Source organism: Chelonoidis abingdonii, chromosome 4 (assembly GCF_003597395.2).
Source record: "Chelonoidis abingdonii isolate Lonesome George chromosome 4, CheloAbing_2.0, whole genome shotgun sequence".
NCBI classification, from domain to species: domain Eukaryota; kingdom Metazoa; phylum Chordata; order Testudines; family Testudinidae; genus Chelonoidis; species Chelonoidis abingdonii.
This window is the reverse complement of record NC_133772.1, coordinates 60,739,940-60,753,934: the sequence shown is the minus strand read 5'-3', so window position 1 is coordinate 60,753,934 and position 13,995 is coordinate 60,739,940. Positions and strand designations below refer to the sequence as shown.

Genomic DNA, 13,995 nt, shown 5'->3' with positions numbered 1-13,995 from the left:
TACAAATCCTGTGTGGAAAGAGGCAGCAGCCAGGCTCTGAGAAGCAGCAGCTTCATGTGTTACTTGCTGCCTTTTTCCACTCAGCAAGGGACGCTTACTCCTCAGGTGCCCAGTGAACGTACAGTTATAGCACCTCTTGGGCTCCTCTGCTTGTACAGGAGATTTAGGACAAGTAACGGGGAATGGGGAGGTGACTGCCCAGCCTCCTTTTTCCCAGGGGTAAAACAGTGATTTTGCTTTCTCCCAACCCTGTACCCTTCTTCCAGTGGTTTATGTTTAATTGCAGCTTGTACTTGCTCACAGGAGTCTGCAAACCCAGATAATTCACTCACTGCATTTACCTTTCTGTCCCACAAATACACTTTTACATCATCACTGCACATATTCAGGAATTGCTCCTGAGTAACCAAATCACACATTCCTTCCAAGCTTGTAATGCCTTTCCCCTTTCTGTTATATTAGAAGTCTCTGCATTTCTTTCTTAGCTCCAGCTCTCATGAGAGTCCAAACAGAAAGGAGAGAATCATTTCTTCTTGTGAGCATGTTTATATGCCCTATCCCCCGAGTTCAAACCAATGGGACAAGCACTCTGGCATATAACTTCTTCATGGGTAATGGGGCAATCAACAAAGATTTTGTCCTACAATGGTCCATTTACTTTTGATAGTCCTTATTGACGAGTGGGGAAATCACTCTTCCTACCTTGGTTCACAAGCTCAGAACAGGCATTTTTACAATTATAAATCAAAACTTTCATATTACTGTATGGCATGGGATACAGACATTAGAAGTAAGAATAATGCATGCAATAACTTATAAGCATTTTATAGAGTCTAAACTCTAAATACATCTTTATAAGTCTAACACTTGACTTGAACAATATTAACATACAAGTGAGCTGGTCTGATTTCCAGCTATGAATTTGTTGGTGCTCAGCTGACACCTACGGACTTGGCAAGAGCTGGTGCCTCATCTGCCAGCATCACAACCTCATTATGCCTTGTTAGTCCTGCTCCAATGTAATGACAGATCCCACACTATTCTGATGCTTTCTTATACAGGAGGTTCATTGGTAAGGGTGGTAAATCTGGTGGTAAATTTCCAGGAAATCTGGATTCAGTTTCCTGCTCTGGCACAGACTTCCTGTGTGACCTTCACATTTAGGGCTTGGCTAACACTTAGGTGTTATTATGGCTTAACTATTCCTAATTAAGTCCATGTGCCATGTGGTGGATGCTCTTATTCCAGCATAACAGTGTCTTGTTTCAAATGAGCATAACCCACATGGAGTTAATCAGGAATAGTTAATCTATTTAAAATTCACATTCTACTTTATGCTGGGTTAATTTTTAAGACAAGCCCTTAGCCATCTGTTCCTCAGTTCCCTATCTGTAAAATGGGAATAATATCACTTGCCTGCTTCACAGGGGTGTTATGAGGAGAAATAAAGTAAAGATTATGCAGGATGCAACTGCTATGGTAATGGAAACCATTATCAAATTAAATCTATGTACGGACTTTTTTAAAAAAGAACACAATTTCTGCCAATATGTTTTAATTTTTAAAATATACACTAATAGAGAAATACATGGTAAAGTTTTAGATGTGTGTATAATTCAGCAAAAATATTGAAAGTTGTGGGCCACATCCTCAGTTGCAACAAAGCTCTACTCAGCAAAGCATAGAAGGTAGGGGGCAAAGGTGGCTTTTTAGCCACTTCTGCACTTCCCCAATCCCTAGCACTACCAGGAGCCGTTCAGCCCCCAGCGTAAATTAGAACAGACTCAGAGCTTCTAAATTATGCATGGCAGCACAACCCCCTATGGGCCATTTCACAGTTGGGGTTCACTGTAGCACAGCTCCTGTCACACCCCCTTCCTTGGTCATGCATCTGATACAGTAATTCAGGGAAGTTCTCTCCTCCCAGCGATTGTCCTATGGCAGGGGAATTACTGTGACCTGGGTAAGCCAGCTTTATGGTTGCTTTGCTCCCCAGGGAGAGTGGGAAACAGATTTATTAGGTGTCAAGATCTGTTATATTAGGATTACTTTAAAATGTATATTCAACCAATACACTGAAGTTAATGGGAACTGGCATTTACAGTATGATATGTATTAAGGGACTTTTAAAATGAAAGCTGATAGACCCATAACGTAACGTTCCAGTAGATGTATTTCAATAAGTATTTTGGAACTTCACTCCATGTATTATTCATTTCTTCTTATTAAGTCTGCCTGCCAAAATTCCCTGCACCATTTTTAATTAAAACAGCTAGTACACATGTGCACTAACTTTTTCTAAGCAAAACTACCTGTAACTCTCTCTTCTTTCTTATGAATCTCTATTCCCTGTGGAACATAGTGCCTTCACCAGGCCTTTTGTCTTTGCTGGTCTCCTGCCACAGTCTTAGCTTCTTCCCATGTCATTCTGACAGTTTTCAATTCAGCATCTGTTGTGTGTTTCCATGTTATCCTCAATCTACCTTATCACATCTTACCCTGGGGTTTGCAGTCCAATGCCTGTCTAGTTCTTTTATTGACATCTTTTCTCCATGTATATCCTAGTCATCTCCATTTTGGTTGCATAAATTTCCTGTCCTATCGGATTCTGTTTCATCCTTTGCCAGAGTTCTTCACTGGTGATTTTTTTTATCTGGCCATCTGATATTGAGGATTTGTCTAAAGCAGATGTTTATGAAAACTTGGAGATTAGACAATAAGGTTTTAAGTCTCCAAGTTCAGCACCATGTAGTTTGACCAACTTTACAATGATGTTAAATATTCAAAATTTAGTTTGGAAGGCAAGATTTCTGTTTCTGCAGATTAGCTTTAGAGTTATAAAGTCATGTCTGGCTTTCACTATTCTGTCTTAAATGTCTCTCTCTTCCACCTGGTGTAATTACAATGCTTCCAAGAAAGGTGAAATATTTGACCTCTTTTATGTCAGTCCCAGAAAGTGTTTTTGGTTTTTCATGTTTGTTGATTCTCATGGTTTTCCTTTTCTTGATGTGGATTTTTAGCCCTAGTAATGGCACATTGGTCTGAAGATCATTTGTTTTGGCTCATATATCTCTAAGGATATGGGATAGCAAGCTGATGTCATCTACAAAGTCAAAGTCCTCTAACTTCTATGTGAAAATACATTGTATATCCCTGGGTGGTTCTGTGGTCTCTCCTTACCCAATCCACTACCAGTAAAAAGATTGGGATGAGATAAGACATTCTTGTCTGATACCTTCAGTAACCTCAAACAGCTTAATCAGTTTGCTGTTATGTGTTACTTGGCCTGTCAGATTTTCATAGAAGTTCTGAATGATGTTCACAAATTTCTGAGGCATTTCATAGTGTAGCAACTTCCATAAAACTATTCTATCCACTCTACCAAAGGCTTTTTGGAAACTTATAAAATTCATATAAAGTGGTGACTGCCATTTGATCGACACTTCTAAGAAGATACATTAGGTTACTGTTTGATCAGTACGTGATTTCTCCTTCCTGTTCTTGCCATAACTTTGAATATACTGCTTTCTTTATTCTGTCTAGCAATTAAATGCCCTTCAAGTTTTCACAGTGACTTTGCTTCCCTTTCTTTGGCAGCTTCATAATATGACCCTTTTTCCATTCATTTGGTATTTTTTCTTCTTCCCATATCTTTTGTAGGAGGCCTATCAAAATGTCTACTGTGTGCTTCAAGTCTGCCTCAAGACCATCCATTGGAATGTTATCTGGACTTGGTGCCGTTCCACTTTTTAACCAATTGATTGCCCTCTCTACTTCTACTCTCATGACAGGTCCTATTACAACATCAGATGGATCTTCTCCTTCCTATATAGCTTGGGATTGACCACTGCTCGTGCTTCGCAGTTGATTAAAGAACTTCCTCCATATATTTACAGTAATTGTTCTGACATTTTCGTTAAGTTACCCTTGTTATCTTAAACTGGTCTGTTTGTATCTGTTTTTCTTCCTGACAACTGTCTTATCATGTTGTACAGGGTCTTCACGTCATTTTGTACTGCAGCCATCTATGCATCTGTTGCTATGTTGTCTATAAAGTCTCATTTGTCTGTTCTAGGACTCTTTTTGGCCTATTTGTTCTTTACAGAATATTCTTCCTGGAGTTGCTGTGTCTGAGTTCTTATTGCTTGATTTAGTTTCAGTTTAACTTTGCGCACTGTTTTAGCTTGGCGATATTATAACATGGGCATATCTGCTGTTCCAATCTCTTCTTTGTTCTTATTTTTATTCTCAATTTAGCTACCACATCTGTTCTATTCCTGCTGTGTATATCTTCTATAGTTTTTCTCTATTTTCACCAAATTGTAATGTGATCAGTTTGGTTCCCTGTTCTATGATCTGGTGATCTCCAAGTTATCTCAGGAATAGTATGATGAAGGAAGATAGTTCCTCCCGGGACCAAGTCATTCAATCCACAAAAATCTGCAAACATTACACCATTTTCGGTCATTTCACTGAGGACTTATTTCCCCATAATTACTTTCCTGCCAGCGTTGGTTGCTCCCTCTTTTAGCATTTGTGTGTCCATTTACTAGAAGGCCAACTCTTTTCAGGACATTTTCTGTTATATTCTGTAGCTGCTAATAGACGTTCTCTTTTTTCCTCTTGGCTAGCTTGATTTGTTGAAGCATAACATTGAATAATGGACACTTTCTGGAATTTTGATGTAAATTATACTGTTATTCTTTCCAAAATTGATGCCCATTCTATCAGGCTTTTGGCTGCCCTCCTTGATATATCAGACCCACGCAGTCTGTGTATGTTTTGGTAGCCCAGGATTTAGTAGAATGTGTCCAGCTGACAAAGTTATTTGTCCTGTTGTTACCCATTATTCGCTTAGGCCTCATATATCTAATGTATATCTGTCCATTTCTTTTGTTACCATTTTATCAAGCTCTCATAATGTTCTCACGTTCCATATACCAATTTTAGTTATGGATTTATGAGAGAGCAAATTCATCAGCAAAGTAGCTTCCTTGCAGGTTTGGCCACTTTGAATCATCATTTGTCTTCTAGGTCTATAAGAATTGGGTTGAGTTGAATTGAGTTTGCCTAACTGAGAGAAGTGTTTATTTCCTTAATGACTTTATTTTTTACAGGAGCAAGTCATTGGCCTACTCCCAACCTCCTACCAGGAGGGATGGTGTACTACCTTTAGTCTGGCTCATCGCTTTAACCTGTCTGGCATGGGTGACCCTTCCAGGAATTATGCTCCTGCCAGCATAGATCTCAGGGCTATTGAGGCACATGTGCATTCCCTCCATGGCAAGGCGCAGTCCCTGGGGAAGGACCTTTAACTCACTTAGTTTCATGTCTAGCTGTATGAGGGTGTTATGTGCCCAACCATTTACAGGTGCAAAAATTACTTATGTAATATCAGAGGTTGGCTTTTAGCCACCGGAAACTTTTTGGCCCCCAAAATAAACAAGTCACATTATATGTAACCTTTCTGCCTGTCTGAGTTGGCAGCAACAAGGGCCGGGTTCAGTATCTATGGGCTCCATTTCAATAATGCAATGCAAAACTGGCTCGAGCCCCCACCCAGTGACCTGAGACAATTACATACCACCTCCCAGGTGCCCAGGGCTGGCGCTTCCATTTAGGCAACCTAGGCAGTCGCCTAGGGCACCAGGATTTGGAAGGGCAGCAGACTGCTCCGGTGGACCTCCTGCAGGCGTGCCTGCGGAGGGTCTACTGGTCCCACAGCTCTGGTGGAGCATCCGCAAGCACGCCTGCGGCAGATCCACCGGAGCCGTGGGACCGGTGAGCTGGCCCTGCGCCTAGGGCGCCAAAAACCCTGGCACTGCTCCTGCAGGTGCCTCTAAGAGGCAATACTTCCCCTCTCACAAGCACAGAGTCTGAGTGTAGCAAAATCCTTTTAATAAAGGAGGGAAACAATGTGGCATTATGTTGGGGAAACACCACAAAGAGGATTCATAACACAAACCATAAACAAAAGACCCACCCCCAAGTAAGTTTGGCAGTATCTTTTCCCCTCAGGGTCTTAAGTCCAACAACCCAAAAGTCTCTGTCCCTGGTCAGTGGAGCCTCAGAGTTCAAAAGTTTATCTGCAGAGTTTTACCCCCCGAGCCTGGGTGGAAATGGGGGGGAAGGGGCACACAGGGTGTTAAGGGGCACCTTATGTGGTCCGAGGTCAACTGCCCCACCTCTCTGTGGGGTTCTACTACAGCCTTAACCACAAGCCACTCCACTCCACCAGCCATCCCATGAGCCACTCCAGCCATCCCACAAACTGCTCCACCCCACTTCGCTCCACTTGCCGTCCCGTGGGCCACTCCAGCCATCCAGAAAACTGCTCAGCTCTGCTCCGCTTCACTCCACTCACCATCCCATGGGCCGCTCCAACCGTGCCACAAACTGCTTCGCTCTGCCAGCCACTTAGCAATATATCTTCAAGCTCCCCCCACTAGTTAGCGCAGCACTCAGTGATCTCAGTTCTTAGTAATTTTAGCTCTTTAGTGATTTCAGCTTGTAGTAGAGGAGTCCCAGTGCTGGTGCACCATTGGCCCAAAGTGAATGCAGCACAGCAGCCTGTAACTAGACTCTTAATGGAATCAAAATTAGCTCTGCTATTCAACACTGGAGAGAGAAGGTGAAATTGGTGTTTCAGGCCCTCAAAATAGGCCCATACAATCAGGTGCAAATACCTATTCCCAGCCTCTCTCAATTTACTGGGTTTTGGAACCCATGTCCCTTGTCTAGCAAGTGCTACTTAGTTGATGCTGAGCTCCTCTGTCATAAAACAGTTCCACTGGCCTTGATTCACATAATCAGGGTAACAACACTTTATTCTTCCTGCCCCAATAACAGAGAAACTGGAGATCCCTCAGCAGCCAAAGTGACCATTTGGGTGCCTGTGGGCTCACGCTAGGTGGGGTCGGTGTGCCTATGCAAACAAGACCAGCCCCTGAAGTTTTTTTCCAAAATTTGCCACAATTCTCCACCAGATGTCAGGGTAGAGCTCATCCTGACTCTGCTTACATCTATAGGGCCCTGTAGAAATTAGCTACCAAAGATGCTAGCCCACAGATCCCTCATGGTTCCAAAGCCACAGTGAGTAAATTTAGTTGCTAGGGAGAACACATAGATGCATCCTGAAGTTATTGACCACCTCTGCACATTGCAGCTATTGGCTGGAGCTACTTTTAATATGAATGGGTTTGATGCATAGACATTAGAACTGGACAGAATGATATGCTGTTGGATCAAAGCCATATGAAAAGTATCAGTTTTGATGGGAAGGTTTCTGAAGTTCAGAGACACCAGAGAGAGAGCAACAGAGACAGAGACAGAGAAAGAAAGATTAACTGAAAACCTGATTTCTTTGCACTGAAAATGACATTTTGACACAATTCCATTTAGCAAAACCATTTGAAAAAAATTGTTTTCATTCCAATGTGGAATAAAAACAAATTTTGAAACCTTGAAAGTTGTCATGAAATAGATTTGATGCCATCCAGCCAACTCTAATAGAAATGCCATCACCTGCATACACAAGTGCTAGTGTGAAAAATATTCATCAAAATAGTGCACATAAAGGGGGACAAATGGATGACAGGATGAGATGAGGCCTCTTTGAAATTCAGGCTCAATTTTAAGTGGTGAGGGGATACCTATACTAAAGATGCCCTAGCTGGCAGTATACTCATTTTGAATGTAGGAACCCACACAGGCCTTTTAACATCTTCTGGTTGGAGGTACCTGAAGTTCAGCTAACCTGTTCAGCCCCTCTCAAAATCAAATTTCTGCCAAAGAGAGCTAAAAAAGAAGTTCCACTAACAGAAACCTGTGAACACCAAGCATTCCAACCAGTAGGGGCAGTGGTGTTCAAATCTATTATACTCTCCCTATCTTCACAGGGAGTAGCTTGCTAGTTAGACAGTTTTTGATGTGGATCATTATTATTATTTTAAATTTGAATCTAATAGCCATTTCAAGGGGATAAGCCAACTTACTGCTATAATTTCTTTGTTCGTTTTTTAATGTGTCCAGAAAGTTAAAATAGAATTTATTATTCTGACTACATCTCTATTGCTTTGGCAGCACGCTGTGGACAAAATACTCCCTGCAGTTCTACAGCAGAGGGGTTCTCTCATCTGCTGATCACAGCAGAAAAGCTACATACAGGAGAGTGCAGCCCCTTCTACATGCACTACAACTCTTCCAGTCCTGAAAAAGCAGATGCTCTGCAAGCTATTGCCCTCACAGCTGAGAGTACATCTGGAGACTGCTAGATCCCCCTGTTAAAAGCCCAGAGTGGAAACCAATGCACCTTACTGGAGAGAGTGCACAATGATTTACCTAGCTTCCCCCACCATGGTGCAGAACTCCATTTTTGGCAGGTCTTTAGAGGCTGCAGGTGGTCGGTGAAATGGTTCCTGACAGTGAAGTAGCACAGCTGCTGTAGAAGCTTTGTTCTTCAGGGGCTGCAGGGAAAGAAAGGCACTGAGGGAGAGCAAGGAAAGCAGAGGCCTCCACATGGAAACCTCTTGTGTGTATATCAGACCTATGACTTCAATGGTGGAACCACTCAAAAACAAGCAGAATTCCAAGGAAATGCCACAAGTTTAAATTTACAAGGTTTTCACTCCCCTACCTGGGAGTAAGATGTATGGAAGAATGGGGTCCTCTGGCAGCACAGTGGATGATTTGTAGAGGAATGGGAATTGGCACTATATTGGTTCACTTGACTTCTCTTTTCTAAATCCCAGCTTTATGCTTTTATTTCATACTAGAAAAACCTACTGAATGTTGGAGTTTAGGAAATCATTCATAACAAATAATTTAATGTTTCCATTAACACATCATAAAAAGGGTGTGAACACCTGACCCTTTGTTTTTTAATTCAAACAAATATTGACAGAAAATATATCTGCTATTCCATCAGCTCCTAATGATGCCACCATTTAAATAATAATTACAATACATGCTAATGCATCAAATCTGGTGCACCTTTTTAACATATTATTTCTGTGACAATAACATGTCTCATCATCTGCTGAATTTAGAGTGTTGCTTTTAAAAAAAAAACAATATTTGATCTCACTGTCTGGCTAACAATTAATCCTCTTTCACCATGCACCAAACTGTATTAATACCCTGCAAATCTTCAAGGTGTAAGTTACACATGATTTAGTATAAAAGGTAAGCTTGGGGCTATGCTCTCTCTACAGCTATTACCAGCAAAACAAGTAGAATACATGTGAGTTTTCATCAGTTCTTGAATTAAGGTTTGTTGGTTGGATTTGTTTGGTTTTTTTTTTGAAATTGCAAAGGTATGTTTAATTGCTTTTTAAAAAATTAATTATTCCTTACCATTACTATTCCTTAGTTCTAATGTATTTACACTATTTTTTTCCATAAGAGGAAGGTTACCAGGATTCTTTGTAACAAGAACTGAGATATGATTTATTCATAGAAAATGTCTTGGTGTGCTGCAATCATTTTCTTTCAAAGATTACTGGATATACAGTTCTACTCATTTAACAAAACCAGTCTCCCTTAACAATAATCCTACAACTGTATTTTGCTGAATGTGCCATATGTTTTCAATGTTCCTCTGTTGCTAAAAAATTGTTCTTGTATTAGCATTTGTGGATAATCGGAAGATATAGGTTTTGTCTTTTTCCACTGAAATCTTATCTTTCAAATAACTCTATATGTTCTTCCAGTATGTCTGAACTCTTTGCATTATACTACAGGATGAAGACAATTAATTGTTACTTGCTGTTACTTTGCTGGAAAGCAATTTGTGGTAATATCTGTGAGCTGTCCAATATCACCATAGCAGTGGAGAAGGCGGAGTGCAGGTTCTGCATTAGTGTGAATGCCTCTTGGTGCTCTGGATACTGCTTCACAAGGGTGAGAATCTAAGTTGTCAAAATAATGGACAGGAATTAAATATTCCCCCAAAATTAATATAAACAAGCCAGTCTTCCAGTCTGTAATGAGTCTATAATGAGTCAGACAGGGTCCAGTTAAATGTGAAACAGCCTTGAATAACTAATGTGTGTTATGAAGTAGAGCTGTGACTATCACAGCTGTCTTGAAGTATAGAGAGACAGATGAGAAGGTGCTTGGGTCTCCTTAAGTTCAGCATTTATTCAGCTGCATACAAAGGTTTCCTAACATTGCATTGTGTAAAAAAAAGAAAGTCATCCTTTAATTAATTTGGTTTGAAAGCCACTTATCAACTGTCCTTCCTTCTCTGCATGCATAAACGTGCATCTCATGGAATATGTCAGTTTATATAGTTCCCTTTATTTTAAAAAGACTTGTATACTTAAGTCCTTCGCAATACTAAGTGCTCTTAACTCCCAATGACATCAGGGTACTCCGCAGCCCAAAGGAGTGCTCCGCATTGTGCAGGATTGGGTATTAAAGAGTCTTTCAGATGCAAGCTGATATGCCGAGGCAAATTCTGCTCTCAGTTACTCTGGCATATCCCCCATCAATGTCACTGTGTCATTGACAGCAGAATTTGCCCTTGTGATTATACCTGAGAGCAATTGAGAGTCTACTGCATTTGGTAACAAAAGACAAATTCAAAAATGTAAATCTCAGTAAATTCTGTAAGGCAATCCAGTATAAAGTTTGACAAGTATTTTGAGCCAAGAATTAGCATAAATGATTGATTATAAACTATGTATTTCTTTTCTCACAGTAAAGATGCTAACAAATCTTTCTTGTGTTATTCAGTGTAATGAGCATAGATTTTGAATGTATCATGAACTAGAAATATGGAAAAACATAGATACGGAATTTGACCCCAAGCCTTAAAGTTTAGCTCCAGGTGGGATCTTCCCCTCAGTTTGGAGGATGCTGACATTTGGTGTCCCAGTTGGATCTATCACAGAGATGAGACATAATCACAAAGTTTGTACAGCTGAGAAGTTGGCCATATATTGAGGCCAGTCTAGGCTCTGCCTTGTGCCAATTTCTATTTAATACAGGGTTGGAAAAGGATATAATCTTGTGGTTGCACTGGAGTTTACATATCCAATCGTTACCAAATAGACATCTGTGCCTTTCATATAAAAGGCATTTTGAGTTCTAAAAACAATAATCATTTAGAGTTACACCATAGTGGCATGTATTTACTACATCGGTTCTTTGAAAGGAAAGAAACTGGAAGACTTGGTTGTAATTTTAAGCCTAACAAGTCAGTGGGATTCTTTCCACTGAGTTCAGTGGGCTTTGGGTCAGATCCTACATTCAGATTCTAGTTTTTCCAAACTCTGAGGAACATCAAAGGTCTCAAACTAATTTCAAATCAAATATTTCCTTCCTGTCATTTTCAGGATCCAGTGTATAAGTACCCCCCAGTATCATCAGTTCAGCAAACCTGTACTTTCAAGGAACTTGTTTATGAAACAGTGAAGATCCCTGGCTGTGCTGACCATGCTGAATCATTTTATTCATATCCAGTGGCTACGGAGTGCCACTGTGAGTCATGTGATACTGACAACACTGACTGCACTGTGAGAGGCCTAGGACCAAGCTACTGCTCCTTCAACCAAAACCAAAGCAAAGAATAAGGAGTACTGGAGATGTTAGTTTAGTTTTGGTTTTCTGTTTAAAATATGTAAATGTATTGTATTAAAATGGTACAAAGAGGGCAGGACAGCAAACAAAGAAATTTACATACAGCCAAGTTTAAAGCAATTATATTAGCAATGTATAAAATGGAGAGCTACAGCTTTTATTTGTCTTCAGTGGCTTCCTCTCACATTACAAATCAAGGTCAGTTTCCTTTTGATCAACTTCATGGCCCTTCCAGCATTTTTGCCTTTATCTCAGCCAACACTCCCTTCCATTCTCTACATGCCTCCATTCTGTCTTCTCTCATGGCTCCATTTGTCTCCTGCTGCTCTCAGCTTTGCATCTTATTCCATGCCATCCCTTTTGCTTCAAACAGCTTCCCACCAACCACGCTCCAAGTAGCTTTTATCCCCTCATTCCACTCCCCCTTAAAACACATTTATTTTTAAAAGCCTTTCACCATTGATCACCTGTCAGCAGTGTCTGCACACCTATTTTTTCACTGTTATCCTATGTATCTTAATTATCTAAGTTAGACTATAAGCCTCTCTGGGCAGGGACCTTCATTTTTAATGTTTTGTAAATCATCATGTACATGTAAAGATAGTAATAGCTTGCTCATTATAGGGATCTAGAAACAAAGACCAAGAATAATATTTGCAGGTAGGTCTTAGGGTAGGTCCACGTAGCAATTAAACACCTGCAGCTGGCCCTGGTCAGCTGACTTGGGCTCAGGCTGCAGGGCTGTAAAATTCCTGTGTAGATGTTCAGGTTTGGGCTGGAGCCCAATCTCTGTGACTCTGCAAGGTGAGAGGGTCCCAGAACATGGGCTCCAACCCAATCCCAAATGTCTACACCACGATTAAACAGCCCCATAGCTGAGCCCCGCGAACCCACATCAACAGTCTTGGGTCAGCCACAGGTGTTTAACTGCAGTATAGACATATCCTTAGTGACTTAGGAGCCTATGTCCCATTCTAAAAAGTGAAAGTCAATTGAAAGTCAATGGGAATTAGGCTCCTAAGTCACTTTTGAAAATGGGACTTCAGCTCCTCAGTCACTCACTTGCTTTTGAAAATTTTACCTCATCTTTTCAGAGTCATCATATTTCCCCTCTGTGGTGGAATTCTACACAAGAATGAGGGATCTTTCTAACCTAGGCCCCAATCCTGCAAAGACACACTGCTTAACTTTAGACACAGTGTGTATAGTTATTCACATATATGTCTTTGGAGTATTGAGACCTAGAATAAGATCCCTTATTCTTTCATACAGTTCCACACAATTAATGTGATAGTAGATTTTTAGATCTTTACAACAGTTTCATATTCAACAATTGTCTTTTTTGCAGTGATGGTATTAGTTTAGTATTTATTCTATATGGTATATTTCTCAGACCAGCAGAGAAAATGTTTAGTCCATTGTACGTACCAATGGCTATTAATGCTTAAGGTTATTATGCATATAATTATCTAGAGGAGATTGTCTGTTAATAGGGAAATCTCTCTTATCCATAGTATTTAATTTATTTAATTTCTAAGACTTTTTTACTGAAAAAAATAGTTCTCATCACAATTTTGTTTGTGAGATGGCATTGGAGGTTTTTATTGCTCTACTGAAGTTATATGAGACAGGACAATAATATGTATATTGAACCCGATTCTCTTTTTGCTTAGACCAGTTTTATAACTCCATTGATGTCAGTAGAGCTACTTCTGATTTGCATTGGTGTGAGATCAGAATCAAGGTTATTACCCATATTTGGCCCCAAACCACCACTCCTTACTCAGGCAAGGGAATTTTAACTGAATAAGTATCGCAAGATTAGGTCTTTATTTTCAGAGAGAAAGAGAAAAAAAATAAATGTGCCTTCAAAAGTGCTTCTGTAATTTCTATCTGTGCATGTTTATGACTCTTGAAATATTAAAAAGGATTGTTGCATTTGCATCATTTTATTCTTTTGTAATGGTCTTATTTAAAAAGTTACAATCAATCAACATAGTATTCTTGAAATCATTAATTTTTTTCTTGATCTCATAACTGACGTTGCAATATCTCATTAGTAATTTGCTAATCTAAACTGTGTTTGCATCAGCTCAGTTTTGGGCCAGATGGGATCCCACAAGCTATTGTAAAAACACAGATACATTTTGTCCAATAGAGGGCAGTGGTATATTATGTAATTTTGATTAAGTGAGCCAGAGACTCAAAATCAGGATTATAATGTAAGTCTTTAAAGTTTAAAACAGAAAATAAAGATTACCAAGGTGAAACACTAGGGTTAATACAATAACATAAAAAGCCATGATTATTTATAACTGCCAGCTGTCACAACTTCACTTTACATCTAATCTGCAGTTCCCGAACCTAGACTGAGAGGATAGAGTACCTCTCACTCAATTACCACATCATTTT

General features: G+C 40.0%; 1 protein-coding gene across 1 annotated transcript; it reads left to right on the top strand.

Moving 5' to 3' along the window:
• Positions 1–9,741: 9,741 nt before the first annotated feature.
• Positions 9,742–11,576, top strand: FSHB (follicle stimulating hormone subunit beta). The gene is made up of 2 exons (XM_032779870.1): positions 9,742–9,900; positions 11,340–11,576. The coding sequence occupies exons 1-2, from the start codon at positions 9,742–9,744 to the stop codon at positions 11,574–11,576; spliced, it is 396 nt and encodes a 131-aa protein (XP_032635761.1).
• Positions 11,577–13,995: the final 2,419 nt, after the last annotated feature.